At 37.0% G+C, this 22,000-nt stretch overlaps 1 protein-coding gene across 1 annotated transcript in view; it reads right to left on the bottom strand.

Annotated features, from left to right (window-relative positions):
- The window catches only part of TMPRSS11D (transmembrane serine protease 11D), a 75,961-nt gene that overhangs the window by 24,004 nt on the left and 29,957 nt on the right, over positions 1-22,000 (bottom strand). Inside the window, exons 2-4 of the mRNA XM_043556631.1 lie at positions 11,138-11,189; positions 8,038-8,163; positions 5,772-5,890 (exon numbers count right to left, since the gene is read on the bottom strand). Of these exons, the coding sequence (XP_043412566.1) occupies positions 5,772-5,890; positions 8,038-8,163; positions 11,138-11,189 (297 nt within the window). The remainder of the gene's footprint in view (positions 1-5,771; positions 5,891-8,037; positions 8,164-11,137; positions 11,190-22,000) is intronic.

Raw genomic sequence — 22,000 nt, 5'->3', positions numbered from 1 at the left:
GTCCTTGGCATATTAGAGTTATCTCCGAATTGTGGTTTTAAAATTTGTGTTTTGCAGGATTCTTCTCAGTTCCTTTAGTGATTTCGGGGAGGCTTTGTTTAGTTTTAGAACTAGATAATAAAATCTTTAAATCCAGTTGAAACTGCACATTGTTGAAATCTACTCAGAGCAAGTAAAAGTGTTACTGCCCTTCCCCTCTTCCCTCAAGATACCTTTACAAACATTGTGTGGGACCAGCTGACATAAAACCAAACAAGGTACCAATGCCAATCCATTTATTAAATAGTAACAAAACACTTCCTTCTAAAAAATACTCTTTATGAGAAGAAAACATATAGAGTGATATCCAAGTATTTGAGTATTCACAATTAATTACTGTGAATCCCTCCCTGGAATGCACAACCCCGTTTTGGAGACCACTGTGAGCCTCTGACTACAATGATGTCTTTATTTTGTATCCCTAAGACTTGGCACAGGAACCAACAGATAGAATGCATCTTTTATTTATTCATTCAAAGAACATTTCATTGTCAAGTATGTTATCAAATTGGGTTTTTTTTGGCATTAAGTAATGATCAATGCTTTTTTTTTTAAGCTTACTTATTTATTTTAAGAGAGAGGGCCTGTGTATAAGCAGGGGAAGGGCAAAGAGAGGGAGAGAGAATCCCAAGCAGGCTCTGTGCTATTAGCATAGGGTCCATCTTTGGGCTCAATCTCATGAACTATGAAATCATGACCTGAGCTGAAATCAAGAGACAGACACTTAGCCGACTGAGCCACCCAGGCACTCCAATAATTAATGCTTGTTAAATGGATGTAACTGAAATGAATTTTACCCAGAAGCCCTGATGGTTTAAGTGATATGATAAAATTAATCTCAAATGGGTATTGTTTTCTTTCTCTTCCTATGAACTAGTTTGTTCATGGGACTATAATTAGATATATTTTGGAAAAAGTGGCAATTGTTTGCAGAATTTATTGCATTATCACACCTGATAACAAAGGGGAGTTTCAACAGTTCAGTTGATCCCAGGTATGAATCCTGACCGAAATCTTTTGTTTTATTGACAGAGACCCATCCCATTTAGTCAGAATGTGCTCATGGTTTTGATATATATATTTTGCAAACTGGTGCTTTCAATATTTCTAGATGGCCTTATTCATTTTTTTCACTCATTCAACAACAGTTTTTCAGTAACTTTTGCTGCAAACCCCTTCTATCACGCACTGGGTACAATGGTGAGAGAAAATAAACAGTCCTTGCCATTATGGAGCTTACATTTAATGGCAGCAGACAAGCACCAATCAAGTTATCATCCACATTTAAGTAAAATTAAAACTGATAAGTACAGAAATACAGTAGAGGAATTTGATCCAATCAATATTAGAGAGGTTTCTTGGAGGAAATGCTGGTGGAGTTGAGATTGTTAGGAAGAATCAAAGTTAGCTAGTTGAAGAGGAAGGAAAAAGCGTCACAAGTGAAGTGAATGGCACATGCAAAGTCCTGAGGTGGGAACACACAGGTGTGTTTCAGGAATGAAAGAAGGCCAGTGCAGCTGTAGCATAGAGAGCAAGGAGGCTAGGGAGCCAGAATGGCCAGACCACGCATGTCTTGTTAGTGGTCTTTATCATAAATAATGGGAAGTTGCTGAAGTGTTTTAAACAAAAGGATAATATAATCAGATTTGCAATTTGAGAATAATTTCTTTTGCTGCCTATGGATATTTAGTTTTAGGGAAGAAATGCAAATCAGTTAATGCTATTTTAGTAGTTCAGAGTAGAGGTGATGGTTTGGATGGACATGGTGTTAGTAGGTATGAAGAGAAATGAATGGATTTGAGGGAAATAAAGAAGATAAAACCTGCAGAGGTTGGTAATGGATTGGGTATTTGGAATGATAGAGGGCAGTAATTCAAAGATGAATTCCAGGGTTTGGGTTTGGAAAACTGAATAAATGTTGTTAATGGGGACAGGATTATTGGAAGGAGGCTAGGATGCTCTGGGGAAATCATGAGTTTGATTTGGGGCAGAATAAATTTAAGATTAATAAAAAAACAGCCAAGTGGAGACATTAGGCTGGCAGTGTGGTGAACAGATCTGAAGTACAGAAGAAAAGTCTGGGCTGGAGACAGAATGAGTCATTAGTGTACAAGTGTGGTTGAAGTAACACTCATCAAAGAGAACATCTAAGGATAGAAAAAAAACAGTGTGAGAAAAGAGGAGAGCATAAGTCAAAGCCTTGGGGAATTTCAAAATTTAATGACAGTATAAAGGAAGGTGAGCCTATAGAGACAGAGAGGAGTGGCCAGAGAGGCAGGATAGGAAAAACAGATGAATGAATATATTGCATGAAAGTCATAAAATCATAGGCTTTTTGAGTTAGAATGTACTGTGAAAATTATCTGGTCCAATGACTTTATTTCACTGATGAGTAAACTGAGAGCTAGAAAAGAGAGATGAATTGCCTCATAGAAGTTTCTGAGACTATTCTATTGCTCATGAAGGAAAACAATGTTGTCTGTGGGACAAGGACAATGATGATACTCATGTTACCATTGGGAAATGGTATGATACTTGGATTTGGAGTCAGGAGACCTTGGTTTGAATTCTGGTTCTACTACACTCCAGTTGAATGGCCTTTGACATGTTTCCTAAACTCACAACCTTTATTTTATGCATCTATAAAAATGATTTGTCAATTTATATGACTGTATAATACATGTGAAAGTGCTTTGTAAACTATAGATTAGCACCTTATTAGAGTATCATTCATACAATGTTTTAAATGTTCAAAGTGGTTTTACAGAAGGATAAATAAATGAGATTATGGAAATCATACATCAGAAGAATTTCAAGTGAAATCTTTTCCTGCCACGTGTTTAAATATATTATAAAACCACAGTACTCTCAATAGCTTGGTACTAAAAACTGAAATAATAAAATTATAAAAAGAAAATGAGAGGGGCGCCTGGGTGGCGCAGTCGGTTGAGCGTCCGACTTCAGCCAGGTCACGATCTCGCGGTCCGTGAGTTCGAGCCCCGCGTCGGGCTCTGGGCTGATGGCTCAGAGCCTGGAGCCTATTTCCGATTCTGTGTCTCCCTCTCTCTGACCCTCCCCCGTTCATGCTCTGTCTCTCTCTGTCTCAAAAATAAATAAACGTTAAAAAAAAAAATTAAAAAAAAAAAAAAAGAAAATGAGGGTTAATATTTTAAAGAGTATTTAGAATGAATAAAGCCATTTTTAACATGACACAAAATGAGAAATCATAAAAGGGATTGATAATTTAGCTCTATAAACATATAAAATATATATGAAATATATAAAATACATATGAAATATATAAAAAAATTAAATGTTTAACATTAAAAAATCCCTACATCATAAATAGGATTGAGAGTCAAATCACATTATTAGAGAAATATATGCAATGTGAATGACAGGCAAACTTTAATATGCTAATAAGGATAAGTGGTATTCTTTTTGTTTTTGTTTTTGTTTTTTTCGAATCCATATGGAATAGACAAATGCTCCAGTAAGAACATGGGCAAAGTCATGATCAGGCAATTGACAAATGAAGTCATAAAAATGACCTATTACTATATGAAAACAGATTAAATCTTAGTAATCAAAGAAATGAAAATCCAAATAATAGTGAGATATCACTTCTCACCTACTAGATTAGCAACAATTAAAATGATTTACAACATTGAGGGTTAATGCTGTGGGGAAATAAGCATACTTGTGCATACTTATGTGCTGCTGGTGAAAATGTAAACTGGAGCACTTCTGGAGTGCAGCCTAAAAATTAATCTTATTGTATATATAAACCACATCTTCTTTATCCATTTGTCAGTTGATGGACATTTAGGCTGTTGTTGAAAGTGCTGCTATAAACATTGGGAGTGGAGGAGGGCACTTGTTGGGGTGAGCACTAGGTGTTGTATGGAAACCAATTTGATAATAAATTATATTTAAAAAAAACAAAAAATAAAAAAACAGGTACAGTTCGGGGCGCCTGGGTGGCTCAGTCTGTTAAGCATCCGACTTCGGCTCAGGTCATGATCTCACGGTTCGTGGGTTCGAGCCCCGCATCAGGCTCTGTGCTGACAGCTCGGAGCCTGGAGCCTGTTTCAGATTTTGTGTCTCCCTCTCTCTCTGACCCTCCCCCACTTGCACTCTGTCTCTCTCTGTCTCAAAAATAAATAAACATTAAAAAAAATTAAAAAAATAGGTACAGTTAAAAATAAATAAACAAATAAAAATTAATCTTAAAAATGCAGAGACCACTATATTGATATAAGCAACTGGTTGATAAATACATGGGAGAATTGACTGAAGAATTTTAAATAGTCTTCAAACATTCAACGCTTAACGCTTCACTCCTCTACTCCTTATGTGTGGCTTGCACATAGTGTCTTTCATCCAAAGAGTATGGTATGGAAAAGAGAGGAAGTAACTTTACAGTGTAGAAACCTGACAAACACTACTTCAGCTGGGTGATCAAGTTGACAGTGATAAGTCATGTTGACAATTTAATGAACCCCCTTCATGTGATGGAGTGAAAATGATACTCTTTCTCTATGGTCATCCTCCCCTGAACCTGTAATTCCACCCTAAGCATGAGGAAATAGTTTAGAAAGCCCAGTTATGGGATTTTACAAAATGCCTGCCCAGTACTCTGCAAAACTCTCAAGGTTCTCAAAACAAGGAAAATCTTAGGATCTGTCATAGATTCTCCTCCCAAATCACTGATTCAGCTGTTATTCTGATCTCATTAAACATTTAAATGATATACCTAACTTCCTTTGCTCTAATCCCATGCTAACTAAGCAGTTGTCCCATAAGTTGGCTTCTAGTGAGGTTTGCCTCTGGGGAAAAATGTGTTAGACAAGCCAGTGATTCAGTCCTCCAGCCATGAAAGTCCTCATTAGATTAACTTAGTGGTTCCCAAATTGTGGTCCTTGGACCATTAGCATCAGCATCACCTGGGAACTTAGAAATGGAAATTCTTCAGTTTACCCCAGACCTATTGAATCAGAGACTCTCACATCACGGCTCAGAAATTTGTGTTTTGAAAAGCCTGCCAGGTGATTTTGTTAATGTTTAAGTTTTAGAGCAACTGGATTAATTTATATTCTTAGGACTCTTTAAAAGGAAGGGTAAGTAAGCAACCTTGACACTGGTCAACTCTGACTCTCTGGGTGAAAGGTCACACACTGGTCCATGGTCATAAATGAATGCAAAGGGCCCACTTGTGAGGTTTCCTGGCAGGCCTCTTCAACTGAAAGCCCGAGCTTGCTTTGCATATTTTCTATGTGTATCATTGAGCCAAAGTAGGGTGTTGTTTAACCTATGTTATTATGGACATGCAAACATATCTTTTAACACCTGCTACCTGTGTGTTTAGTTGGATAAGAAAAAGGAAAGAAGGCAAAATGAAAAGGATTTAGAAAGGCAATCTCAAGGAGAGCAGTAATAAATGCTCAACTTGCACAAACAATAGACTTCCAGCCTTTGAAGTCATAATCATGTAAAATATTAATTTATTCAAGACTCTTCTAACACTTTCCACTTATGACTTAAAAAATGTAAAGAAGAACCAGTATACTAGCAAATTAACTTGGAAAAATCACAAAGAAACATATCTTTCAGTATTCAGGGAAGAAAACAATATAGAGCATCTAGCAATTACAGATATATCACAAAATATCAGATTTATTATCAAATTTGTTTGATGATGGGATAAAGAGCAAAGAGAAATATTAACTTACCATAGATTCAATTCTTCCACTCAAATCCCTATATTCCTGTGTAGCTGGTGAATTTAACTGATTACTGTATTTGACATTTAGGATTTGAAAGCTGCTATGATAAAAATAAGACTTTTGATCTGTAAAACAAAGAAAAGGCAGAATCAATCTCACTGCTAAGTACTTTAATCTTTAGTTTATTCAGGATTATGGGAGGCTATCTTACACAATTTAAAAAAAGTTGCTTCTCATAAAACTCCAAACTTACTATAAATGTAACTATAATAAAATTACTCGTCTCTCTCTTTTTTAAATTGGCAAAGCTGAAAATTTAAAGATGTAGGAAAATCAGAGCAGCATCATTTGTGAAATCAAACTGCTCAGAAGTATCATAATTTTCATTTTTACTATATTTTTGGGAGATTTGTGATTGCAGATTTATTAATTCAAGAAATATTAATGAACGTCTATAATATGCTATTATTCACTTATCACTAAGGAATACCCAAAATAATTCTGAATAGTTTTTAAAATTATTTCAAATAATAATCTTTTTAGGGGTATTATTGACTTGTCATTAGTTTTTTAGACTAAAACTAGAAAATAAGCCTTTGAACAGGATATCTAATTGGTTGTCCAGTGTGAATTGTTTTCATCAAAAAAAGTCTTCCAGAGGACATATTCAGCTGTGTGAGGAAAATAAAGACTCTCAAAACACACTGTATACATCTTAGAAACATTGTGAACAAGGGCATAACCTAACCTGTCTCAGGAAAATCCCTGCTTTCTTTTGATCGTTCATATGCGATAACTAATGCAGAGAAATACTTCAATCAGGAGAAAGAGTTGGAGATCCTGGTGGAAGGATAATGTATTCCTTTGTAGTGGAAGGACAAGTCTTTCAAGGGCTGTAAATGGTCACCCTCTGAAGAGGATTAACCTAGGTTCTGTTTGTGTGACAATATAGTACCATCAAAAGTGAAAATTCATTAATTTAATTGGAAACTTGAGATTTCTTTTTCCTGCCTCTGTAGTTCACCTAAGACATAGTTGACTCTGGGTGATTTGATAGCAAAATGTAGCAACAACTTTGTAATTAGATTGGCTGAGAAATATTATTCCTCATTACTGTTTTTCTAATGTTGGTAATTTTATTGTGCCACTAGGAGTTTTTCAACTCTCAAATAAGCATTTTTGCCCATTTACAATAGAACATACAATAAGTTATGTTCTCTCTTTCTCTCCATATTCATGGATACCCACATACCTACACCCACACATATGATTTAAATGACTTAACACAATTGTAGCTGAGATAAAATAACCTCAAAGTACATTTATAAGTGATAAAATCAGATTATAGCCTATGTTATCTAGTGAAATTTGACATATTTACGTTAAAACATCTGAAAGGGATGTTCACTGAAATATTAAGGAGCATTGTTTATGAATGAGCAGGGTATATGTGTTCTTTATATTGTTTCTTGTCCATATGTTCTACATTTTTGTTATAATAGAGAAAAGTAAAAGAACAGATCTTTTTTTTTTAAAAATTTGTTTTTTTCCCTTATCTTTCATAACTCTTCTCTTAACTAAAACTGTTTTATCAGGAAATAGATCATGAATTAACAAATAACTAGGTACATCCAATTTTTAGGTGTTGAAACTTAAAGTTCTTTGCAATATTTCACTTCTACAGTTTTATCAGGTTATTATATGAAGAAGGAAATCATGATATTAAGTGAAAAAACACAGTAAGCAAATTCTAGTGTCAGAAAAGAATCAAGAGACGTTTTTCCTTTGGCTAGAGTAATTCTTGCCTGGGTAATAATGTTTATTTAAAAAAAACAGGGGCGCCTGGGTGGCGCAGTCGGTTAAGCGTCCGACTTCAGCCAGGTCACGATCTCGCGGTCCCTGAGTTCGAGCCCCGCGTCGGGCTCTGGGCTGATGGCTCAGAGCCTGGAGCCTGTTTCCGATTCTGTGTCTCCCTCTCTCTCTGCCCCTCCCCTGTTCATGCTCTGTCTCTCTCTGTCCCAAAAATAAATAAACGTTGAAAAAAAAATTAAAAAAAAAACAAAAAAACAAAAAAACCAAAAGTGACAGAGAAGAGAAAAGTACTGATTGAGGGAATATATAGACACAAACATGTATTTAGAGATATAGAAGACCCTCAATTAGGTTATATTAGAAAATAAAAGTGGCAATAAAAGAATGACAGACTTGTCCTCTGAAGGTATATTTAGTTATTTGGTCTAAAAAGTGGTACTTTTAGTCTTCTAGTACTTACCAAAGGCTAAAAAGTGGATGAGTAGAGCTATGGTCACTGCCAGGATTACCACTCCTGCCACAACAACGAAACCCACTACATAGGGATTCAGGAATCGTGAGGCTGATGGTACCCGTGCTGGCCTTAGAACAAGAGAAAATGATCAAAGACTAATTCTTTCACTTAGAGAAGCCATGATTTCAGTACTCATGATCATTATTGCCTCCCCAAGTCTTTTAGCCTATATGTGGTTCTATTTATAGGAAACTGCAGTGATTATTGATCAGAACATAATCCTGGAAATGAACCTGAACTAACATTCTCCTTAATAATTTTTCTTTCAAATTTCTTTCAGCACAGAACTGTTGACATTTTGGTAGTTGATAGAAAAATAAGTTAATCTGACCTATGCTTTGCACTTACTTTCCCTTCTTCTGTCAGTTGATGAAGTTCTCAAGAATAACAGCTAATTGTTCTGTTTTGCTGTAAGTTTTTCTAAGACCCTATGTTGGACACTTACTGTAGTAACCTCCCGTAACTGGGCACCATCCCAGTGGTGTATAGAAGATTAATCATTTTGGGTGGGGAGTGGGGGGAAGGGAGTCGGAACAGTAGCATTCCTCACTGTCATATTCTCCATATTATTAAAAGTGGGGTGTGAACAGAGGATAAGTGTTGAGATCCAGAAAGAGAAGCAAGCCCCTGAAATGAAGAACTGTACCAGCAGCAGATTTGCATGATTTATCATTTTTCCCCCATGAATTTGTCAACTTCAGTGTGAGTCAAAAGATTGGTACTAATAGAGTACATGGCATTATATTGAGTATATAGTCCAGATGCTATCTTCTTCACCTACCCACAACCACATATACTTGCACGAGGGAGGTAACCAGAAGGGCTAAGTGTGAATTTCTGTTTTATCCCTTGTGTGCTTGGAGATCACACTGTCATTAATCTGAGACTTTCCTAGTCTGACAAATGGAATTAATAATATCTGCCTCACAAGACAGTTTGAAGATCAACGAAGTTATGTTATGAAATATATTTCTAGTTAAATAGGTTACCACTAGGCTGTGTGCCTTTGGAGGGAAGAGATAGTGTGCATGCTTATGTTTCAGACACTTTGCAGGTTGCCTGGCATAAATAGGTGATAAATACTTATGATATTTATAAATATTTGTTGCATGTGTTAACTTATAAGCATGTGTCAGATTTAAAAGACTTAACAGAGCTGAAAAGCAGTTACATTTAGCCAGAATATAGTCTTTCATTTTTGCTATTTGTTTTGCCAACATTCTGGTATAAGTGTGAAAAGAATGCTCTGAGGGTCAGTGATTCCCAGACATTTAGGTTTCATTGCAGGGTTGCCTGATCTTGTTTGGGCTCTGCATAACTCAGAAACTTACAGAAGGGCACTTCCTGCTTTTTTGCAATGTACCACCTGCACATTGTATTCTGTGGTTCTGGGACCAGTAACATTTCAAAAGATTATTGGAGGCAGACCTAGACTTGCCAACCTTCAATTCTGGTGAATAAACATGTTAAAAAAAAATAACCATGCTCAAACCTTATCATTTAAAGAAAGGACACTGAAGTACGTAGAAGTAGGAAGGACATAATCTCAGGCTATCAGAAAATAAATAACTTGGCTTTAGCCTTATGATACCTGTTTACTCTATTGCTCTTCCTTTGTTCATTTTGCTATACTGGTGAAAACTGACTGTCACTGATGCTGGTCCAGAGTCCAGTATTTGGAAACCACTACTGTGGTAAACTTCAAGTTGGAGAAAATTGGCACTTTGACATTTGCTGATTTTTGAGACTCCATTTACTCATCTTCTACCTTAGGTGGTCACTGTACCAATGACATGCGATCACAAATTCAGAGTTTGGCATTTGTGATTTCAGAAAATGTTAGTGGCTGCTGAGTAGTGGCAGAGCCAAAAGGAGACAGGTTTGGAGTCAAGGGTAAACCCAAAAACCTAATGGATTTTGGGCCAATGGATTGACCCTTCTCCTCAACCAGAGATGAACTAATGTGTTAAGATTTGTGAGTGTGGAGGGAGAAGTACTGAAAGATTAGGAGTAGGTTGGAGGCTGAAAAGAAAAGCCAAAGGCTCAAGTCAGCATTCTTTAGCTTGGATGAGCCTCCCATGGGAATGACTTTAGCACCAACTTTGCTTCAGTTCATGGAAAACACGTTAAACTCAATGACTAAAAAGCACCATGAAACATATGACTCAATAAATAAAGGGTGTGGAGCTCAAGTCATCTAATCTCACAAGCCATAATTAATTGCATAAGAATGGGTTGTTCCACCCTGTAGAAACAGCTGAAGAAATATCTTTCTTGTTGATAGTGAACCTTGTCATTGAACCTCTCTGTATGTGGCTGGTTACAAAGCTTATGCCAACACAGTCTAAATTGTGCACAATATTTACTTTGTAAACTAGTAGAGAAAACATGTTTGTAAACACTGAATTTTTACTCAATGCAATGGAAATCTGTGCAACAAAATACTTTGCTTTCAAAGCTTGTTCCTGATTAGTGAGATTTTTAGTGCTTGCATTTAAACAGCAAAACAGATAATTCAGTTGTAACATGTTTAACCATCTTCCCCCTCTCTTTGCTCTCTTTTATTGACTTGAAAACGTTATGTTAATGTTGGAAAATGTATTCCATACTTTCATCATGAGAGTCTAAGTGTCAGGCATTGTACATGTATATTGCCAATCTTCACAGTTGTAAAGCAGGTATTATGAACCCTGTTTTGAACATAGGAGAACTGAGGGTCAGAGAGTAAATAACTAAAAATTACTCAGGAATGGCAGAGCTGAAAACTGAAACTAGGTTTGTTTGAATCAAAGCACATGCTCTTCCTTTCATATACACCTCCTCCCTCACACTACAGGAGATAGGAAAGCTTTGGGACTTCTGTCTCTTCTGACTTCACTTGGGGGAAGCAAAGGGGATCAACATATACTGAGAGGTAGGACTTTAGTAAGTGTGCAATAAAATAATTGTTGATTTAATTTTAATTTGAAAGTAAGTCTTACATTAATATATCAAATTTATATAGGACTACTGTAGTAATTAATCTTTGCTATTGACACATACTTACAACCATTATAGGGCTGTGGATTAATAGAGCCATTGGCAATAATTTCCATTATCTGAAAGAATGGAGGAAAACAGTGACAGGGTAACTGCAAATTCAGATGCACATGATATGTATATAAAGGACTTTTAGACAATTTTGTGTCCTTTTAAATAAGATTTCAGATATCTTAGTAACAAAGGTTTGGTCCACAGTTGTCTTCTCCTACGAAGCATTCTTCCTGAGTAATCATACTTTATGTCATGGTTTTAGCAAACGTTCTATAGGATAATATTTTCTAGGATAGATCTTTAGCCCAGACCTCTGTTTTTGAGCTCCATGCCATTACTGCCAATTATCACCAGACACCTTATGGATGTTTTAAAACCTCCTTAAATATGACAGTTCAGTTCAAAACTGAATTTTCTCCCCAGCACTACACTTACTCTGCACTGTTTCTAAAATTGGTGAATGTCACTGCTATCTACCTTGTATTCTAAGTTGGAGACCTAGGAATTAGCTGCACCTGTTCCCTCTTAGTCACTTTCCACATTCAAGAGATCACCAAACAGTGCTTATCTTATACCTAAATTTTTTTTCCTATTTTAATCCATTTTGTTCTTAATTTTGACTGTTATCACCTGACTTATATTGCTTGAAATGCCTCTTAACTGGTCTCCCTTCTTCCATTAACTACTCAATCATTAATTAGTTAATGCAAGAAGAAACCAGGAGAAGAATGATTTTGGCGGAGGGAACAGCAGGCTCTGAGCCAGGAGCTCACCTGGTAAATCTGAAGAAGAGCAAGGGGGGCAGCTGGACTGGGGTGGAATGAGCAAGGTAGAGGTAGAGGGCATAAGAGGGAAATAAGGTAAGAGTAGGAGTCAGCGGTGGGGCAGATCTTTTAGGGCTTTTCATGTAAGGGCTTGGGTCTGCCTTCTGAGTCAAATAAAAAGTCTTTGATGTTTTGAGCAAAGGAGTGAGGTCAGATCTATTTCTTTTTTTTTTTTCCAACGTTTTTTATTTATTTTTGGGACAGAGAGAGACAGAGCATGAACGGGGGAGGGGCAGAGAGAGAGGGAGACACAGAGTCAGAAACAGTCTCTAGGCTCTGAGCCATCAGCCCAGAGCCTGACGCGGGGCTCGAAGTCACAGACCGCGAGATCGTGACCTGGCTGAAGTCGGACGCTTAACCGACTGCGCCACCCAGGCGCCCCAGATCTATTTCTTTAATAGGATCACTCTGGGTGATAGGATGGAGGGCAGATAACTTGTTATTCAGTAGTTGAGGTGGGACATGATACTAGTTGAGACAAGCATGGGAGCAGTGGAGGTGGTAAGAGAAATGTCAGAGTTTGGACATATTTTTAATTTAGATCCTAGAGGATTTGCTGATGATTCATTTATGAGATATGGGAAAGGAAGGGCTCTAGACTGAATTCAGGATTTTTGTTTCTTTCTAATCAACCCTTTAAAATCCTTCCAGGGACTTTTTGAGTTTAAATCTTAGGTTCTGACTTTCTCCCCCTCCCCTATCTCATTTGAAAAATTATCTATAGCTTGTCAAGCTCCTCAGGATGGCATCCAAACCTTCCACGTGGCATTGAAAGCTCTTCATAGTCACCTCTGCAGCTTCATCTTCTGTCGTATCCTCATGTGCCCGCTTAACCCCAGCCAGACCAAATGGGACAGCCACGTCAGTGTGATGACCCTTTGTCTAGAAAATGTGATACCTCAACTTCCTGGCAGATTCCCCTTTTATTCTGAAGATAATTTAACCATCTTTATTTTCCCTCCAGGTAGATGCCTTTTTCTCCCCTAGCTTCCCCTCATCTGATCTCATAATGTCCAATGAATTTCCCTCTTCTAGTCCTTATCCCTTCATGTGGGAAACAACGTTCTTCCCTGCACCCACCTCCAGGCTGTATCTCATGAAAAGTAGACCTGCATCTTGTCTGTCAGGACATGCCCCATCCCTAGCATAATACCCATCCCAGAGTCGGCATCAGGTTTGTTTATGGAAAAAAATGGTGAGTGACACTGCAAAGAAGGATTTAAAAATAATTTATAGTTTGGAAGGACTTCATATAGGATTGTGTGATGTGCATTTTTATTTTAAATACTGACAAAATGTAGATTGGAGAATAATCTCTGCCATCTAATGAGTGCTTACCATGTACCTGGCACTGTATTGACTTTTTCTACATCATTGAATTTAATCCTTGTAAATAACCCTAGTTTACAGATGATGAAATAGAGGCTTACTTACTCAGCTAGTAAATGACAGAGCTGGAATGTGAATCCAGGTCTGTCAAGCTCAAACTGCAAATGTCCACATCAGATGGGAGGAGATTTTTATGTTAATTATCATGTTGTTGTTATCCATTTCTATCCCCTACCTTATTGCTGATGCTAAGAAATGGAAAGTTCAAAATATTTCTATAGACTTTGTGTTATAGGATATACAAACACGTATATTTGAATATATATGTGTGTGTATCTACATTATGCATTGGAGTTATGAAGACTCTGAAATGGTTCCACTAGGCAGGCAGTAGACATCTAATTCAACGTTTTAATTTTTTTAGGTTGAGAAACACTTTGTTCAAACAAGGTCTTGCTTGCAAGTTCAATAATGGAAAACAGATTAAATGGAATAGCTTTTCTGTTTGAATTTGGGATGGGAGAAAAGGATCCCCTGCTCCTATTTCCAGTAAATTTTCACTGATCTAGTCCAACATTTTTCTTTCTTTCTTTCTTTCTTTCTTTCTTTCTTTCTTTCTTTCTTTCTTTCTTAATTTTTCTGTTCTTGATAAACTTAGGTGCAAGAAAGAGATGATGGCAGAGTCATTGACACAGTTTTAAGACTTCTTGAATATATTTATTTCATTAAACCATGGTGCATTCTGAAAACTCGAGGTTAATTTGGAAGATAAGAATCTTATCCTTGAATCACAAACCCACACCACTTTATGTCTGTGTACCTCTGGAATGCACTACGTGACTTTCTTTTAAATCAATGATTTACTTGCCAATTTATTTTTCTCTTGGGTAGCATTGAAATAAGTTTATATTCCTTGGAGATATAAATCACTTTATGCTTCCTGAGGCTACAGAGGCTGGGCAAGTGGTGGAGGACCTGAGCTAACTTATGTAATACTTTGATGAGAATTAGGAAAAGGCAGCTTTTCTGGGACACAGAGACAATTATGAAAGCTGCTCCTTGGGCTGCATGCAGCAACACTCTGGGACAGACAGCTTGCCAGGGAGCACAGCCTCCATCTCAGCTTCCAATCTTCCCCCGAGCCATGCAATTTAGTGCATTGCACAAACTTCACAACTGTATATAGCAGACCTGAAATGATGTGTTGAAGTCCTGGAATCTGTTATTTGTAGGGAAAGTCAATCCGGGATTCAAATTCTTCTCACCAAATTTGCAAGTTCATATGAACAAATGACTAATAGGTAGATGTGTGTGTGTGTGTGTGTGTGTGTGTGTGTGTGTGTGTGTGTGTGTGTGTGTTTGAAGTCGTGGAGTTGGGAGTTGATGGTTTGTAAGACCCTGCTGCCAATAAAGCTAAGAGTGTGGTCTCAATTCCTTCACTGGCTTGTTAAGTTTTTTCTTTCTTAGGACTCAGGCTGTATACTCTGGAACTGAGCCTCTTTTAAATAAATTGAGGTCATAGAATGAATCCCATGAGAGAGTGTGGCCCCAAGAGGAAAAATCTACCTTTACTGTTGAGGGAAAAAAATAAATGCCTTTCCTAATGGTGCTCTATTCATACTTTGTCTAACTGGTCTTAAACTTGAAGGATTCATTTTCATATACTGGAAGTCCATGGGCATTCTTTTTTCATTTTATTATTTTTATTATAGCATTGAAATGTATTTCAAGATAAGTTATCACAATTATTAACTGATTTAGAAAAATTTCACTGGGTCCTAGTGATTGAGGCTGCATTAAACAACTACTAGAGAAAGAAAATATTGTAAATTATACTTTATCATAGTGTATTAAATCTTAATTTATTTGGACCCTGCTAAGTTGAAAAATAGTTTCAATTTTGTAATATTTTCAGTTTTGTTAATAGTGTTCACTTTATGTTTCTGTAATAAGTAAGGCAGGCATTTAAATTTTTGTAATTAAAAATTATTTCTTCTTTTGTGAGATTTCCTTTGTTCTAACATCAGCCATGTTTTTGAAATAGAAGATTTGAGATATGAAAGATTCCTTTAATTGACCTTAAACTTCTGAGCATAGTGTTCAATTCTCTCATTGTAAAATATTTCTAAGGGGAATATGGAAAAAGACATGCAGTTAGGAGATTTACACTGTAGAATCAGTCTTGTGTAATTATTAATAGAAGATGTCTGAAGACTCCTGACTTAGAGAGTCAGTTAAGGACTTGGAGGCATATTCTGTTTACTGCCCTGCTATGCTTAATATACACTCGCTTTTATAAGGAAAGTAATCTTTGCTGGAACTCTACAGTTGCCCAAAGGGTGGGTTCTTGCTTCCATCACTGAGATTATGGAGCCTTCTCAGTGTGCAAATGGGCACAGTGGCATTATGGTAGATGGTAGCGTGGTGTATAAAGGTGAGCTACCTAGGTGATTTGAAAACAACAGAACAGATGGAAATATTTCTTCTCACACTTCATGATGCTGACATTTTAAGTGTATTTCTCTAGAAATCATCAAATCCACAAAGTTATGGGAGCAATGTTTTGTTGATTCAATCATTAAAGAAGAATATACGCCTGGTGTTTCACCAACAGTCATGACAGAGAAATTCCTGACCCAGGTTACCTATCTCCTTGATAATTAATGTTAGGGAGAACCTAGTGTACTATAGAGGGCACTGCTGTTCAATGTTAGTATTCCTTCTGAGTTCTAGAAAGTGTAATTATTGACAGAGCTATTGAACCTAGAGCAGGTCCTAAGCAAGAAACAATTATTTAGTTGAAGATTTGTTTCCTTGTCTATTTTCCTCCAAATAGAATTTTTTTACCTATCTGGTTTGAGTTTTCAATAAACAAGTTTTATTTTCTGCCTTCATTCTCTTCTTTCCCTTCTTTTCCTTTCCTTTTTTTCCTTATTTTTGGCTGAAGATCTGTAACCTTTATTGGCACCAACATTATTTGCCAACTTTCTGAAAACTACAAGGAAATATGGCAGTATAAATATGTGATATTTTATTGTCAAAGTGCTCTTTGGGAAATGAGTAGTTTAAAAAATTTAAACTTAAATGTATGTGTTGCAGTGATGAAAATGTTCCGAAATTGGATTTTGGTGTTGGTTGTACAACTCCATAAATATGCCAGTAACCACTGAATCATACACTTAAACAGGTGATATTTATGTTCTGGAATTACATCTCAATAAAGCTGTTAAAAATTAAATCAATATTTTATTGATTATTAACTTATTGCAATAACAAAATTACCAAACTGTCAGAGAATAATTGACAGAGTGGCTTAAACTCACAGAAGCAGAAAAGTTTTCAATAATCCATTCAGTTCAAGTTTCTTTTTTTTAAAAAAAAATTTTTATTAGTTTTCTTTATTTTTGAGAGGCCAAGAGAGACAGAAAGCATGTGGGGGAGGGGCAGAGAGAGAGGGAGACACAGAATCAGAAGCAGGCTCCAGGCTCTGAGCTGCCAGCACAGAGCCCAATGCAAGGCCTGAACTCACGAACCATGAGATCAAGACCTGAGCCGAAGTCAGTCGCTCAACCAACTGAGCCACCCAGGCGCCCCAATTCAGTTCAAGTTTCAATGCCATTGCCATGCAATTCTCAGTGAAGTATTGGAATACAGTGGTGTATTATTGTTGATAGCAAGTGATTTGTTACAAATAATAGTTAAAGCATCAGAGTTTTGAAATAATTTACTTCTTACACAATTTAGAGTTGATAATTCTGGCATAACATTCCTCTTACTGATTTGTGTTTTCTTATATTTTTGGGTGGAGTTACAAGTAGTGCATGGTGAATTGCTTATAAGCCTGGTTAGATCCCTGGGGGTGTGTCACACATATTACTATCATATGTCAGGGTGGGGAAAAAAGGCCAAGAAATCCCAGAAAAAATAGCTTATATTTAAATTCAAGCTGAGATGTGACAAAACCCATTTGTTCTTTGCACATTCCCTAATTCTGCTGATTCTTTCTTCCCATATGCACCCTAAGCTGACTAGATATTAGAGTTTTCCCAAGCTTATTTGAGCACAGAAGTATTTATTCCTGAAATACCTAACATTTTGAGGATCACAATGTTCCCAGCACTCAGTTAAGAAAATGCTGCTCTGTGAGTTCTAACTTGCCCAAGGCATTAAGTGTTTCTGCAGGAGAGCATGGGAACTATTGCCCTCCCAGCTTAGAAGACACGCTTATTCATATTTAAATATACAAGGAGGCTTCTTGCTGTGCCTCTCTCTCCGTTTTGGATACTTGAGAGACTACCACGTAGCTGTTGAATTTCATTGTAGTTGGAGCTGTTTAGTACTTCTTAAAGTTTTTTATAATGTTTATTTATTTTTGAGAGAGAGAGAGAGAGAGAGAGAGAGAGAGAGAGAGAAACAGAACGCGAACAAGGGAGGGGCAGAGAGAGAGGGAGATACAGAATCCAAAGCAGGCTCCAGACTCTGAGCGGTCAGCACAGAGCCTGATGTGGGGCTCGAACCCATGAACTATGAGATCATGACCTGAGCTGAAGTTGGATGCTTAAGCAACTGAGCCACCCAGGCGCCCCCTGAATTTAATTCTAGTGGGTTATTGCCCAGTTTGTCTACAGAAGCAGAGGAAAGAATTGAGATTCTCAGTATTATTTTCCCATGATGGTTTTATGTCATAATGAAATGAACAGAATTCCAAGGTCACTGATCCTAATATTTTTGAGGCCTACACAATAGAATATGTCCCTTGGAGCGTAGGAAAAATTCAGACATATGGTTTATGTTGGGAAACAATATGTATAGTGGGGGTAGAACATTGTTGAAGTGGTCAGAAAAACTGCTTGACGTGAGGCAAATCACTCCTCTGGACTCCAGTTTTCTCTTTTGTCATTGAACAAACAATCAGTGAATTTACTTGTTACCTTCACACTGTTCTTTCCTCCTTTACAAGGGTGGCTCCTTCTAAATTTCCATGACCACTTTATTAGTAGGTTTTCTTACCTTTACTGCCCACGCTGTTTTTGCAAACACTATTTCTTAAGAAAGTCTGTCTGCTTACAAGGTCCCATCCATCTCCCCATCTTCATATCCCTGCTTCCTAATAGATGGTAAGCACCATGAGAGGCAGCAGTTAAGAACAAAGGTTCTGAAGGTGGACAAACTGGGTACAAATTCCACTTCTGCCATTTGCTTACTATATGAACCTGGGAACTCACCTAATTTCTCCTTAATGTCCTTATCTGCAAACTGAAGATACCAGTAGTACCTCCAGACTGTTGTGAGGATAAATGAGTTAAATGAGTTAAACATTTGTTAACACAGCTAGAATTACATCTGGCATTGGGCCCTGTGTTGGTGCTTGGTCAATCAAATAAATGAGGGCAGGCACTGCTTGTAATTAATTCTCCACTGTATCTCTCAAAGTTTTTAATGGTCTGTTGTTTAAGTGGAGCTGTACAGGGATGAGGCCCTGTTTACTCTGTGAACATGGCTCCTAACATGGGCATGAAGAGCCACACACATAGGGGTTCTTTTCTGTCTCCTGAACCAATGCATCCATTTACTGGGTTTCTTCTATTTTTATATAAGTATTCAGTGAAGCACTAGCCCTGTCCAGAAGCCTGTATTTTTAATTGCTACACAAGTAATATAAGATAATGTAAGATAGGGGCGCCTGGGTGGCTCAGTCGGTTGAACGTCCGACTTCAGCTCAGGTCATGATCTCACAGTTCGTGGGTTTGAGCCCCGCATCGAGCTATGTGCTGACAGCTCAGAGCCTGGAGCCTGCTTCGGATTCTGTGTCTCCCTCTCTCTCTGCCCCTCTCCTGCTCGCACTCTGTCTCTGTCTCAAAAATAAATAAACATTAAAAAAAAAGACAATGTAAGATAATATCGTACAATAGTGATATGACTTTTGTAATCAGACAGACCAGCTGATGGCTGGCAAGTGATAAAACCTCTCTGGGCTTTAGTTTTTCCTCATTTATAAAATGAAGACAATCACATGCCAAGGAGGGCTGTGAGATTAAATGGGATACTATTTGTAAAAGTATTTAGAACTCTGGTCTGTGTTCAATAAATGGTAAATTCTACATTCTTCTTTTAGGTAGAACCCAGCTTTAGCTGCAAATAATATATTTTTTTTATTATGGCACTTCTCAAGAGTGGTAACATTCTGTATAATCACATAATGTTAACAATGGAAGAGAATTTCAGGAATAACCACTCCGACTTCCCGTTATGCAAAAGAATAAACTGATCTACAGAGAGTTTAAGTGCTGCTATGAAGCCTCTTGACTTTGTCAGTGCCCCTTCTTTGTTATTTTATTGTTTTTTTTTTGCAACCCAGGACATGGTAGGCACTCTATTAACAGTGTTTATTAAATAAACGTTAGGAAAATCAATAGCTATTGAATACTTACAATGCCCTTCTGCTAGGCATTGGGGACATCTTAAAAATGGCCAAAGAATTGTCTTTGCCACGAGGCAGTCCTGTCTTTCTGAGGAAGGCTAGGACATATCTGGTAACAGCGTTTGGCACTATTGACAGTTCCTTTTTTTGTTGAAACACTGTCTTTTTTTTTCTCCCATGATTTCACACTCTAGCTTTCTGGTTCCTCCTCTTAAATGTCTTGTTGGCTGCTTCTCCTGTATTCAGCCTTAGGTGTCTTATGTTTCTTCATGCTCTGTCTGGGTGTTCTCTTTTCTCTCTAGCTGATCTCATGCAATCAGCTTCAATTACCATCTAAACCAACAGCTCTCAAGTGTTTGTGTGCATGAGAATCAACTGAAAAGCTTGGAAAAACAAAAGATTCCTGTATCCAATCTCTAGGTAAACTGTTTCAGTGGGTCTGGTCTTGCTACTCAGAAACCTTCATTGTTTTTTTTAATTTTTAAATTTTATTTAAATCCAAGTTAGTTAACGTATAGTATAATAATGATTTCAGGAGTAGAATTTAGTGATTCATCTCTCAAATATAACACTTAATTGCCTTAGGGGATTCAGATGGAGATTATACACTCTGAAATATTATACACTCTGAGAAACACTGATCTACACATGATTTTCAAGCCAAAGTCTTCAACTACATCCTTTACATATTCTCACTTGGTGTCTAGAACTCAGCATTTCTAAAGCTGAATTTATTGTCTTCTCCCTTCTAGCACTTGTAACCTGTTTCTGCCCCATCAAACAGCCCATTGTTGGCATTTCTTTTTCAGTAAATGATACCAATATCTCTCAAGTTACTCATGTAGAAAAACTGAAAGTCCTACTCAACACCTCTCTCTCTCTTTTTTTTTTCAAATTTGCCTTTTCATGTTTTTTATTTATTTTTATTTTTTATATAATTTATTGTCAAATTGGTTTCCATACAACACCCAGTGCTCATCCTCAACACCTCTCTCATCCCCAGTCAAGTGCCAGTGCCCATCCTTTCTGCTTCTTATGTCTGTCTCCAGTTTTATCGGCACTCCCACCACATTTGTCCATTCCATCTTCATTTTTTTTTTCTGAAATACTGCACTAGCCTCCAACTGGTCTTCCTTCATCAATGGGTGTCTCTCCTTTCCCCAAGGATCATTCCCTGCAGACAGCCAGAATGGTCTTTTAAAAATCCTAGCATAGTAGTATCTCTGCCCTCACCAAACCTTTAACAGTTTTACATTTCTATCAAGATATAATCCCAACTCCCTTTTATGGTGTTTAATGACTAGCATAATCTGTTTCATGCCTGCACTTAAGTTTCTGATTAAATAATACTCCCTTAGAGAAACCTTCCATAAATGGCTAGTTTCCTCTATTACAATACTTATTTTAATATCATCCTATTAAAAAAGTAAAAATGAGACCACATATTTTCATATCAATCACTATAAAGGTTGCCTCCTGGCCAGAAAGTTTGTGATTTTCAACAAAGACTACCTTTTGCTCTGTTGAGATTTCCATAGAATAAATATGTTCAATGAAAATTGCTTCAATTTATCTTAATTAATAAAAGCCACCCCCAAGCTTTTTTCTGTAGTACTTACCACAACTATAATTAGTTAGGTACTTGCTTGTTTAAATTTTTTAGTGCCTGTCTTACCAATAAACATGAAAGCAGGGTCAAGTCCTTTCAGTTCCATTCTGTATGTCTAGCACCCCACAAGGTTTCAGTGCCACTATTAGCCACTGAAAAAGTGGGTATTTTTTAAATGGATGAATAATGAATGAATGAATGAATGCAGTATCCTTTATGGAGTATAAATATCATAAAAGACTTAAAGATAAAGTGCATGGATATGTAGGATTCAAAATGGCTTATTTTGCCACATTGAATTAAAACTTGTTTTCAAGAAAGAACATTTTGGGTTTCCCAATGAATGATTGAGGACTTGAGGGAACAGTACTTGCCCTTGGAAACCATAAGCTTACATAGTAGTGAAAACCGTGGAACTAGTTGGAATCATACAGAAAGTAGGTATAGCTACAGAAGAGAAATTGTACCTCAAATTACTCAGAATTTGGGCAATAGGAAAATGAAAATAATCCAATAACATAAATTCAGAAAGTTTGACCAATGGGATAGGATTAAATTCAGGAGACAATGGTGTTTTGGAAGCTTTATGAAGATCGTGTTTCAAGGAAGGAATGATCTATTCTGGAGCTATTAAGTAAAAATGAGTGTTGAGACCTGACCATTGGATTTTGCAATGCAGACAATCTCTGAAGA

The sequence above is a fragment of the Prionailurus bengalensis genome, chromosome B1, assembly GCF_016509475.1.
Source record: "Prionailurus bengalensis isolate Pbe53 chromosome B1, Fcat_Pben_1.1_paternal_pri, whole genome shotgun sequence".
NCBI lineage: Eukaryota > Metazoa > Chordata > Mammalia > Carnivora > Felidae > Prionailurus > Prionailurus bengalensis.
Note: the sequence above shows the minus strand (reverse complement) of the source record. Positions and strands in the feature narration are given on the sequence as shown.